This window comes from Ictidomys tridecemlineatus, chromosome 7 (genome assembly GCF_052094955.1).
Source record: "Ictidomys tridecemlineatus isolate mIctTri1 chromosome 7, mIctTri1.hap1, whole genome shotgun sequence".
In the NCBI taxonomy this organism is placed as follows: Eukaryota; Metazoa; Chordata; class Mammalia; order Rodentia; family Sciuridae; genus Ictidomys; species Ictidomys tridecemlineatus.
This window is the reverse complement of record NC_135483.1, coordinates 192,745,165-192,757,644: the sequence shown is the minus strand read 5'-3', so window position 1 is coordinate 192,757,644 and position 12,480 is coordinate 192,745,165. Positions and strand designations below refer to the sequence as shown.

The 12,480-nt window shown below is 37.0% G+C and overlaps 1 protein-coding gene across 16 annotated transcripts in view; it reads left to right on the top strand.

The window, feature by feature from the left end:
* Positions 1 to 12,480, top strand: part of Usp40 (ubiquitin specific peptidase 40) — a 66,488-nt gene that overhangs the window by 24,563 nt on the left and 29,445 nt on the right. For 12 of the 16 annotated variants that reach the window (XR_002484087.3, XR_005725913.2, XM_040268033.2 and 9 more), the window contains 6 exons: positions 294 to 594; positions 3,372 to 3,453; positions 4,980 to 5,151; positions 8,073 to 8,157; positions 9,277 to 9,347; positions 10,005 to 10,327. Coding sequence is in view for 14 of the 16 variants with exons in the window: in XM_040268033.2 (XP_040123967.1) it covers positions 294 to 594; positions 3,372 to 3,453; positions 4,980 to 5,151; positions 8,073 to 8,157; positions 9,277 to 9,347; positions 10,005 to 10,327 (1,034 nt within the window). In the remaining 2 variants the exon portion in view is untranslated. Of the gene's footprint in view, positions 1 to 293; positions 595 to 3,371; positions 3,454 to 4,979; positions 5,152 to 8,072; positions 8,158 to 8,180; positions 8,643 to 9,276; positions 9,348 to 9,984; positions 10,328 to 12,480 lie in introns of those variants that run through there. The other 4 variants (XM_078018250.1, XM_013359172.4, XM_078018251.1 and 1 more) reach the window with 4 other exon arrangements.

Here is a 12,480-nt window from a genome sequence, read left to right as displayed (position 1 = left end):
AAGTACTTTTTTAAAAACAGCATTAATTAGAATGCTTTTTAGATTGTAGCATGGGAGCTTTCTCCCTTGATATAACTATTAAACAGTTTCACAGAATTCTCTTCATTTTTGCTAAATGGCTTCTTATACCAAAATGAATGTTTTCCCCTTCATGGACTGGGCCAAAAATAAAGATGAAGTTAAAAAAAAAAAATTTTAAACCACCGAAAGGAAGAAAACATTTTTTAAGGTCTAATTTAAAATTTTTTTTAATTAATCCAGCTTTTTTTTTTTTTTTGTCTGATTCTAAATAGTTCTTACAGCTGCATTCTCAGATGTTCCTTCTAAGTTCAGATGGAAGCACAGTTAGTCTACTGAAGAAAGATCCTGTCCAGTCTAAGTCTGACTTCCAAAGTACTGATCAACAGAGTTTCCACTCGCTGGCTTTAGAAGCCCCAGGATTAAGTGATAGCACTGCCTGTTCCCACTGGTTTGATATAAATGACTCTAAAGTTCAACCAATCCAGGAGAAAGATATTGAACAGCAATTTCAGGGCAAAGAAAGCGCCTACATGTTGTTTTATCGGAAATCCCAGTTGCAGAGACCCCCTGAAGGTATGGAAAGAAAAGTTTTCCTGTTTAATAATTTTAGAAGGTAAACGTGGAATACTGTTGAGTTTTTGCTTTTTTAATAGAAGGCTTACTCTGGAAACAAAAAGTAATATATTATGCCAAATAAAATCTAAAAATGTATCTTTTTTTATAAAGATTATATATTTCTATTTAAAATTATCCTCATAATAATATGAGGTCACAGTTATAAGATGTTTGAAAATGGATTTCCTTGGGTTACATGGTCTTTTTCCATGTTGGCAGTCTGAGTGTGATCACACTAGGTTCAGACGCAACTGGCACTCGGCAGCCTTTGTGTTAGCCTTGGTCTTATTTTCTCATCTCCGCTTAATTTTCCCATTTATTTTTGCTTTTGCCTCAAAGTAATGTCCTCTGATCAGTGGAAATTTCTTTGAAGTTCTCATTATTGAGCCAAGAGAACTTAAACCATGGAGGTTAATAACCATTTGCGACATTTAACAGTAAAGGGTATTTTTTTAATTGAAGCTGTTAACATGAATAAATCAGGAAGACTTTTTGATCATTTCCTAAACATAAAAAAATGCTAAGTAGGAAATCTTTTTTAGATTGAAACATAGCTATGATTAGAGATGAAGAAAATGTTCTCAATGAGAATAGTGATCATTTTTTATAAAAAATAAGAGTAAAGCATTTACAAATTTGCATTAGAATCGAAAGAAATTATCTTTCTAGATCTGAAACAATTATATGACTGCTGTTAACCAAAACTGCTTTGTATTTTTCTGAGAGAAAAAAGGCATGGTAATGGTTCTGATAGAAATACTGTGGATCAGAATTCACGATTATAGAAACAGAAAGGGAATGTCTTTGGATGGAGTATTAGTCTCTCTTACCAGATTGACAGTGAGTGTGAGCATACTTGGACTTTGTACCAAACAACAGCTTCTGGGTAGCTGAGAAATTAAATAAAGGTCCAATCAAAGTCTTGATGGACTTTGGGGAATAAAGAGACAGAACTTCACAAAACAATTCTAAAATTTACTTGGAGAAATAAAAATTGAAGAAGGGACTACTGGGGCTGTTTGTAGTATAAGTAAAAACATGTCTATAAAACTGTTTAGCAATGAAGACAGAGCAATGCTAACGCTAAAATCACTGAAACCTCAGTGAGCCCAGGAATCAATCTCGGCATGTCAGAGGCTTTAATCCAAGGGAAGAAACTCCTTGGATAAATGGGAAAGTGAATTACTTAATAAATACAACTGGGAAGTTGTTTTGTTGCTAGGGAATTAACTAAGACATTTTTCTCTATTCTACCAATCACTCAAATGAGATGATAGCTCCTTTATATAAAAATGGAATCTTAAAATATGAAAACTTGGGCTGAGGATATGACTCAAGGGGCAGTACGCTTGCCGGGCATTCGCAGGGCGCTGGGTTTGATCCTCAGCACCACAAAAAAAAAAATAAAATAAAGATGTTGTGTCCACTGAAAACTAAAAAATAAATATTAAAAAAATTCTCTCTCTCTCTCTCTCTCTCTCTCTCTCTCTCTCTCTCTCTCTTTAAAAAAATATATATATAAATTTATTTGATTTTAAGATAGAAAGGACCTTTCTAAACTAAAAGACTAAGAAAAAGTGACAGAAACTTCAAATGACAAGATAATAGAAAACAGTAAAATACATGACAGATTTATTTTCCCTATCTGTAAAGTGCTCTTCCGTGTATTCTATGATGCTCCATAGTAAATTTGGGAAAAGTTTATTAAAAAGCAATGTACAAAAGAAGAAATTCTTATTTTTCAAAAATATTTCCAACCCAGCCCATAATCAGAAAAACTTAAAATAGGAAGGAGATGCTTCTAGTTTCCTACCATGTCATACATTTTTGTGAATCTGGTTCCCAGCAGCCAACACTTCCTCTGCAGCTGCTACGTATGTAAACGGATACAAACAATCAAATGTGTATATTTTTAAAAGCCTTAGGGCTGGAGTATAGCTCAGTGACAGAGCACTTGCCTTGATTGTGTGCGGCACTGAGTTCCATCCTCAGCACCACATAAAAAAAAAATAAAAATAAAGGCATGCTGTCCATCTACAACTATATTAAAAAAAAATTAAGAGCCTTAAAACTACCTCATCCTTTAAACCAGTAACTCTCACAAGTTTGACATGAAGTCATCAGAGCTGTGTATGAATATTATGTTCAAAGATGTTTGCTGCCTTATTGTTTTACAGCAGGGACTACTTGAAAAACTACTGCAATGTCTAATAGATTAATTATGCTACTTACATAGAATAGGCTACTATGTAATTATTTATTTAAGGCTGTGAAAAAATACAATTTATGAAATCAGAAAGCAAGTTACAAATATATCAGCTATAATCCCAATTATTTTTTTAAAAATACATGTGTTGTGCATGTTTGTGTGGTGTACATACATGTGTGTTTTAGGAATGAGATTACATATAATACTTTAAAAAATAATTTCCAGAATTTTTACAGTAACCAATTATTACATGTGTAATTGGGATGAAAATAGTGGGTTTTTGTTTTTTTTAAGTTAAAGAGGGGTGAAGGAATAGAATCCTTCTAGTTTGGCTCAAAAGCCAGCTGCCTTTCATCTGTTCTCCTTCCTTTCTTAGGTTGGAAAGCCAAGGTCTGGGAAAGTCAGCATCTACACAGCTGGTTGGCAGCACTTTCTCTGCCCCCGCAGCTCCCTAAGTTCTCACATTGCCTTTCCAACACCCAGATTTCACTTATTCAGCACAATTAATGATAGGTTTTGTTCACAGCTCTAGCTAACCCAAGATACAGGGTCCCCTGTCACCTGCTGAAAGAAATGGATGCAGCCAACATTGAACTGAAAGTGAAAAGGTAATTTAAGTTGCTTTTAGAGTTTGAGTAATTTTTCTGGAGAATGCAGATCTAATTTAGGCCTTATTCATTCAGTAATGAAAATTTAAAAGAGTACTCAACTAGTTAAAAAACACCTGTTTGGCTGTTGAATTTTTATAGTGGAGGTATCATTTGCTTTGGACTGACCCTTATCTGTAAAACTGGACATAAAATGGCTATTGCCAAGTAGGGACCAAAGCCTAAGAAGACTTGGGAAATAGGCAAGCACACAGTTGGGCAAAGTGAATTATATCTTGTCCTGGCCAGGTTATCCCTTGGGTACAAAGAAAGCTTGTCCTTAAAACCACCCTCATTTTTAAGTAGCTGTGGAGAACTGAACATAAAGTGACAGGAGATCAGAGATGGGAAGATTTTCAAAAGGAAGGAAATGTGGATTCTGTGAACTGTTAGATTTAGTATCAGTCTTGGACAAAAACCCATAATGGATTCTTGAAGCTATGGCTTATAAGAATTTGACATGTCAGCATTCTCTTAGGGCTTGAATCCTGAAGAACTGGGTCTTATTTGCTCACTGACAGGGCCGTAGGTATCAGGTAGGGAAATGGAAGTGTACACATCTCCTTGTGAATTCATGGGGCCAATTATGTAGTGGGAAGGTGTTCATCATTTTAATCATGGACTTGGACCTGGGAGAAAAAAAATAGCAGGAACATTGAATGATACACCAAAACCAAAGAAACTCTCAAAAGAAATGAAGAGGGCTGGGGTTGGGCTCAGCACTTGCCTGGCATGTGTGAGGCACCGGGTTCACTCCCCGGAACCATATAAAAAAATAAACAAAACAAAGGTATTGTATCCATCTACAACTTTAAAAATGTTAAAAATAAATAAATAAAATCTATCCAAACCTTAAAAAAAAAAAGAAGACACTAAATAATATAAATGGAGTGTGAGTTGGGGTTTTTGGTTTGGTTTGGTTTGGTTTGGTTGGTTGTTTTTGTGGTGCTGAGGATTGAACCCAGGGGTACTTTACCACTGAGCTATGTCCCCAGCTCTAATTAGTTACCCAGGCTAGCCTTAAATTTGTAATCCTCCTGCCTCAGCCTCCTACATAGCTCAAGATGTTTGTGCCAGCAGCTGCACGTATCTTATGCAAAAGCCCAAGGAGTCTAGTAAAGTTGGGATGAAGCAGAAGTCAGTTACATGAGCAAGTGTCTAGCATTTGTCTACAACTATAATATAATCTCAGGATTGGAAGGTTTCAGGTGTCAGCATTTGATCAACGAAATGTGATTAACAGTGCAGGGAAATAATTTTCCCTTGGAATTCCTGGAAATGTTGCTGATGATTGAAAATCCAATATGTGTCATTAAAAAAAAAAAAGAAAATCTAAGATGTATCATTTTGGCAGGTAGAAGAAAAGGATGGTACTTAAGTAGAATGGAGAATTTACTTGTATTGTAAAGCAAATATTTTGGTTTGAGATAAAACACAGTGTCATTATAAAAGCATAGTGTTGATGTATTTTGTGTGCTTCTTTGAAGGGCAGAATGTGATTCTGCAAACAATGATTTTGAATTGCATCTTCACCTGGGCCCTCATTATCGGTTCTTCAATGGGGCTCTGCACCCAGTAACCTCTCAGGCAGAAAGTGTGTGGGATTTGACCTTTGACAAAAGAAAAACTTTAGGAGATCTCCGACAATCAATATTTCAGGTAAATTAGCTTAATGGAGGTTTTTAAATCCATCTTGAGCTGGCTTCTACATTTCATCTTATTTAGGTTAACAGCTGTTTTTCAAAGCTGCTTAGGAAAATCCTACATCTTCAGTTCATAGAAAGGTGAACCAGCAGTTCTCCCCTATTCCTGTGCACTTCCCATCAGCAGCTTTTCAAATAGAGCATTGGACTGGCACCTTTTATTTGGGGGCCCAAAAAGTATATAGTTTCTTTTTGGGAGAAATAAATGAAAGAGAATTATTTTTCAGAGGGAATGAGATGGTGAGCATATGATTAAGACCAAGAACCACTAAACAAATAAGAGCAACTAATTTTGTGCCTTTTGGTATATAATAGCATTTATTAATAAGATTTTTTTTTCTTTTGTGTGGTGCTAGAAATGGAATCCAGAGCTTTGTGCATGCTAGACAGACACTCTTAACAGTAAACTGCACCCTCTAGCCCTAAGACTAGTATCTACTAATGAAGAAAAATATCTATTAGTCTCTAGTTAAAAATATCATCATAATCATTGTCTTAATTGTTTATCCATCTATGTTTTAATGATGATGATAATGATAACAGCAGCAGTAGTGCTCAATATTTTACTTACAGTGCTTTCACATGAATTTTACAATTTGGTTCTTTAACCTTCTGAGGGCAAGCTAATTTCATTTTGAGGATGAAAGAAGTTGTAATTTACAGAAACCTATATTGCCATTGCTCAGCCTTGCAGGACGGTGGTGCGGTTCTGGTCTTCCCCTCTTCATCTCTTGTTCTTTTCCATGGTCATGATTCTTCACCCGACAAGAAAAAGGGAAATAGAAAATGTAAGCTTTTGGGGTTTTGTCCCCAAAATAAATGAATTTGCAAAACAATGGTATCCCTCACAAATTATCAGCTTTCTTTTGATTTTTTTTTTCTACTAAGAAAAGCAAACCAATTTTCTTTTTTAAATAGTTGATTTTTGTGTATGTATGTGTGTGGTGCTGAGGATTAGATCCAGGGGGTACTTTACCTCAGCATTTTTTTTTTTTTTTTGAGATAGAGCTCACTAAGTTGCTTGGGGCCTGACTATGGATTTGAACTTTCAATCCTGCCTCGGCCTCCTGAGCTGCTGGGATTGTAGGCATGTGCCCAGTCCTTTTTTGTTCTAATTAGTTATGCATGACAGTGGAATACACTTTGATACTTCATACATAAATGGAGTATAACTTCTCATTCTACATGCTATAGAATCAAACCAGTCGTGTAGTGATACATACAATAAGATAATAATGTCTGATTCATTCTACTATCCTTCCTCCCCTTCATTCCCCTCTGCCTAATCCAAAGTAACCTTGTTCTTCCCTAGCCCCTGCCTTATTGTGAATTAGATGTGTATATCAGAGAAAACATTTGGCCTTTGGTTTTGGGGGATTGGCTTATTTCGCTTGGCATAATATTCTCCAACTCCATTCATTTACTGGCAAATGCCATAATTTCATTCTTCTTTAAGGCTGAGTAATATTCCATTGTGTATATATATATATACCTTTTCTTTATTTATCTGTTGAAGAGCACCTAGGTTGGTTCCATAGTTTAGCTATTGTAAGTTGAGCTGTTACAAACATTGATGTGGCTGCATCACTACAATATGCTGATTTTTTTCCTTTGGGTATAAACTGAGAAGTTGGGTAGCTGAGGAATCTTCATACCACTTTCCATAGTGGTTGCACCAATTTACAGTTCCACCAGCAGTGTATGAGTGTGCCTTTTTCCCCATATCTTGCCAACTTTTATTGTTGCTTATATTCTTGATAATTGCAATTCTGACTGGAGTGAGATGAAATCTTAGAGTAGTTTTGATTTGCATTGCTAGAGTTTTGAACATTTTTTAATATATTTGTTGATTGAAATATTTTTTCTTCTCTGAAGTATCTATTCTGTTCCTTAGCCCATTTATTGATTGATTATTTGGTTTGTGTGTGTGTGTGTGTGTGTGTGTGTGTGTGTGTGTGTGTGTGTGTATGAAGTTTTTTGAGTTTTTTATATATCCTGGAGATTAATGCTCTGTCTGAGGTTCATTGGTAAAGATTTTCTCCCACTCTGTAGGCTCTCTCTTCATATTACTAATTGTTTCCTTTGCCGAGAAGCAGCTTTTTAGTTTGAATCCATCCCATTTATCAATTCTTGATTTTACTTCTTGCACTTTCGGAGTCTTTTTAAGGAAGCCAGATCCCAAGCCAGCATAGTTTTATTTTTATTTTGAGACAGGGTCTTACTAAGTTGCTGAGGCTGGCCCTGAACTTAGGATTTCCTGTCTCAGCCTCCCAATATCTGAGATCCCAGTTGTATACCACCAAGCTGGGCCTTCCTTTTTGTGCATCTAGAGAATAAGAATTAGCAGGCTGGGGATGTGGCTCAAGCGGTAGCGCGATCACCTGGCATGCATGCGGCCTGGGTTCGATCCTCAGCACCACATACCAACAAAGATGTTGTGTCCGCCAAAAACTAAAAAATAAATATTAAAATTCTCTCTCTCTCTCTCTCTCTCTCTCTCTCTCTCTCTCTCTCTCTCTCTCTCTCTCTCTCTCTAAAAAAAAAAAAATTAGTGTGGGCTGGAATCAGTGCCAATGATATGAAAAAGTGTGGCTCTCGGGGCAGAAATTTGTAAGCTGGCCTGCTGAGCGGTTTGCTTTCTGATAAAAATCATTTTCATGTAAATACAGTCATTCAGATGTGGAAGAGATCAAGAATGGAAGAGGTTAGCCATCTTTAGATTTGACTAATATAATGAGAATATTGTCTTCCAAATTTTTGGTGTTGGGTAGGGATGGGATGTTCCTCTTCTTGCTTTCTATGTAAGTCGGCACAGTGTTGTTTTTATTAAATCTGAAAATGTATTCATATGTTACTTTTCATTTTTCTCTTCCTCAGCTACTAGAATTTTGGGAAGGAGACATGGTTCTTAGTGTAGCAAAGCATGTACCAGCAGGACTTCACATTTATCAGACACTCGATGGTAAGATAATTATGAAAATACAACTAATTTTGTTTAAGTTGTAGATGGACACAATACCTTTTTTTAATGTGGTGCTGAGCATTGAACCCAGTGTCTCTCACATGCCAGGCAAGCATGCTATCATTGAGCTTCAACCCCAGCCCCACAACAACTAATTTTATGTATTTATTTTTGTGGGATTCACCTGTGATTTCTTCTTTGCTAGTATTTCCCCCACCTACTACTTTTGTAACTACATAGCTACCTTCACACTGTAAACTTTCAAAAAGAAATAATCTAATTTATAATGTACCAAATTTATGTATGTGAAATCTTCCTAACAGAAGTAAGGCACCTTCCTTCCTTCCTTCCTGCTTCCTTTCTTTTTTTTTTTTTTTAATTGCTGATGGACCTTTATTTTATTCATTTATGTTGTGCTGAGATTGGAACCCAGTGCCTCACATGTGCTAGGCAAGTGCTCCACCACTGAGCTACAACCACAGCAAGTAAGGCAAATTTCTTAAAAATGTTTTTTAAATGCCTTAGTATTTTTACAATATTACCATGAACTTTTGCACAAAATGGTTTAAAATAATTTGAATCTTATTTATGTGGCTTGATTTTCCTCTACGCAACTCTCAGCGGAAGATTTTATAGTGAAACAAAAGTGTTCCGAGAGTTTAAAAGTATTTATTTCCTTTAAATAACATAAACAATGATAACAACAGTAGTAATAGTAACATTTATTCATTATGGACTTCTCACTATACCAGATCTTGTGATAATAGTTTTATGTTCATTTTTCTTTGATTTTCACGAACTTCTTTTACCCCCATTTCATAAATGGAAACACTGAAGCTGAGAGGCTTGAGGCACACACTTATAGCTGGTTGGTGGTAGAGCCAGGGCTGCTGCTGCCTGCACCTAACTCCTGTTCAGTTCCTATTGCAGCCGCTGTGCACTGCCGCACAGTCGGGCTTTGTCCTGGCTAGTCCTGCCACCATGCTTGCAAAGTGATGTAACAGCATTTTAAAGTAAAAATAAAAATGAGATTATGATAAAATATTTACATGTCCCAGCTCTTTCCTCAGCTAGATCGTTTCTGATGATCATGATTAATGGTATCACTACCCTTTCTAGGAGATGAACTGTCGCTGTGTGAAATTGACATTGCTGATGGGGAAGACATCTTTGTATGGAATGGAATGGAGGTAAAAAAAAAAAAATCACTGAAAAAAAATGATAATTTTGGATTTTTAAAAGTCATTGTAATGAAATTTTATCCACTACATGTGAAGGAAATTAGACATTAGAAAACTCCTGAAATATCCCTACATTTTAGTCCAGTCAGTGGTAATTGCATATCAAAGAGAGACAATTTATTGAGACTTTCCTTGTGCCAGGCTGTGTGTCACATGCTGGATGCGGAGGTCAGTCAGCTTCCTTCAGGCACTCACAGCGTGAACAGCACCATAAGTGTTGTTGTAGGGTGGGCATAGCACCTTCTGGTATCAGAGGGCTTGGCTAGCTGTGTTGAGTTAGGGAAGGTGGAGCCTTGGAGGAGGAGAGTGAGCTTCCTGTCTCAGAAGACGCAACCTTGGGCCTTCTCCTCACACCCACTGATAACTCATTAACTCCATCTCCAGTCCAGATTTCTCTCCTAAGAAAGAAAATAAGGATATGAGACGCTCTTAAACAAAATTTTTAAGTTGTTCTTCTGATACTTAAAAAAAAAATTGAAAATTTTATTTCACTTGGGAAGAGATGAGGTTTGGGGTTTTGTTTATTACAAGAATAGTATATCATTACTAGTGATGATGTTAATTTGACAAATACGAACTATGCCAGGTTTTTCCATACTGTTGCAGGTTGGAGGAGTCCAGATTGAGACTGGGATTGACTGTGAGCCTCTGCTGTTAAACATTCTTCATCTGGAGTCAAGTGGTGAAGGCAAGAAGCGTGGGCGACTGATAGAATCGCCACATGTCTTTCCTGCTAATGCGGAAGTGGGTACTGTGTTCACAGCTGCGGCCATCCCAGCAGGCATCATCCTTGTGAACAGCGCCGGGTCTGCAGATGAAGAGAGCTGGACTGCTGTGCCCGAGGAAGACATGAAGAAGACGTTCAGAGAGCAGGGGCTCAGAAACGGAAGCTCCATTCTAGTTCAGCCTCCTAATAGTGAGGATAGGAGGTAAAAGATGAAAAGGGAGAATTTTTCTAAGTTATTTTAATGATAGTATCATCCAATAGAACTCTAAAGCTTTATTTTAATAATAAGAGTTAAATGTTTATTTCTAGACATATTCTAAATATTGTATATAGGGATGTCTTATGCAACTTAAAGGGGTAAAAATGTTGAAAAGTGATTTTCTTATAAATATGGTAACAAAAATAATATAGATATTCCTGGTTTTATAGCCTATCTGTGATCTAAATTTGTTGGCTATAAAGCAAAATCTTATTAAATGAATTCTGATTAGCATAAGTTATAAAAAATAAAGGCATATTCTCACAGAAAATTCCTGAAATTCTACATGAAAAAGGTATTAAGAGTATGGCTAAATTATGTTCGGATTTTTTTTTAAATATATTAATTGACAATCTTTATTTAATTTATTCATTTCTATGTGGTGCTGAGAATCGAACCCAGTGCCTCACACATGCTGAGCAGGCACTTTATCACTGAGCCCCAGCCCCAGCCCTATGTTTGGATATTTTGGTTTTTGTCTTATATTGTTTTTGTTATTTTGGTTTTTGGTGCTGCATCTAGAAGCCAGGGCCACACCCATATGCTAGGCAAGCATTCAATCAACCACTAAGCTGTACTCCTAGCCCTGGATATTTTTTTCACAGAGATCTGTAAGGCAGTTCAGTTTTTTCTTATCATCTCTTTATGATACTGAAGAACCTCCTGGCTGCCCAGTTAGAGAAGTTAGCTGCAGAATCACCCCTGAAGCCCTGTGGTCATGTTTGCACTGTGCCACTTTTGTTACCCACATGTGGGCCAATACATCTCTATGGCCAGTGTGTCCTACAAGCATAGCCCTGTGGACTGAGTTTGTTTTATATGACATTTATCACTGATACTCTTTTGAACAGGTGTCTTGCAGACATGTGTTTCCCCGTCTTGTTTACAAGAAAGTTTATTATATAATCATTTATAAAGGTGATCTGCATTTACTAGGATCTAGAGAGTAAGGAAGGGAACACAGAGGAGACCTGAGGTAGCAGCCCCGATGCAGCATCAGTCACTAGGGCCTCCAGTAGCTTTCCTTTTCTTCTGAACTCAACCCACTGTTTTGAAGGGTTTTTTATCTTTTTCAGAATAATGATTGTGTTGTAGTTTTTCCTGCTTTCTCCTCTTTCCAATGTTTGTAGATGTTTTGTAAATCTCATTGGATGGTTACCTAATAATAATCTTTGTGTGCCTGGCAAACAGCACACTGCCTCTCCGAGCCTGATAGGACAGCAAGATGCCGGGGGCGGGAGGGAGCCAGCTGCCTAGGTTTCTTCCCAGTTTTTCTACTTATTGCCACAGTGACCTTGGACAAGTAGTTTCATCTCTCTCTCTCTGTTCAGTTTCTAATGTAAAACAGAGGTGATAATTAGTGAGAGTTTTTTAGTCATAAAGAACTAAGTCCTCAGAGCATTTGCACACAGTGCTAAATGTTTTTAGTTATCATCTTCAGCAGCAGCAGGAGCAACAACTGCATCCAATTTTCTAGTTTCAAGATAATCTTCTAGGGAACAACTTGCACTTCAAACTTTGTTGTATTTAGGATTGCTAACTTGAGGTGGAGTCCCAGGGTGGAATAATTGAAATAAAGGATAGAATTGTGTTTTAGGGCGCTGATAAAATGCCCAAAAAGGACTTCTGATGGCTCATTTTTTCTTATGGCTGAAGGAAGATTTGTTAGAACATAATATTCTGCTGCCAACTGCTAACATAATAAAAAAACAAAACTCTTAAAAAGTGAAAATACAAATATATAGTATATGCAATGCGTGTAGCACTCCTGTGATGTGGCTGATGTGACACTGTTGTGCAGTGACAGTTTGCTCACTTGTATTGGCTGCCCTGTTATATCTGAATCCCAGGGTATGGGCTTTGGCAGTATTTCAAAGGTCCCCTAGGGGGCTGGGGATGTGGCTCAAGCGGTAGCACGCTCGCCTGGCATGCGTGCGGCCCGGGTTCGATCCTCAGCACCACATACAAACAAAGATGTTGTGTCTGCCGAGAACTAAAAAATAAATATTAAAAATTCTCTCTCTCTCTCTCTCCTCTTTCACTCTCTCTTTAAAAAAAAAAAAAAAAAAAAAAAAAAAAAAAAAAAAGGTCCCCTA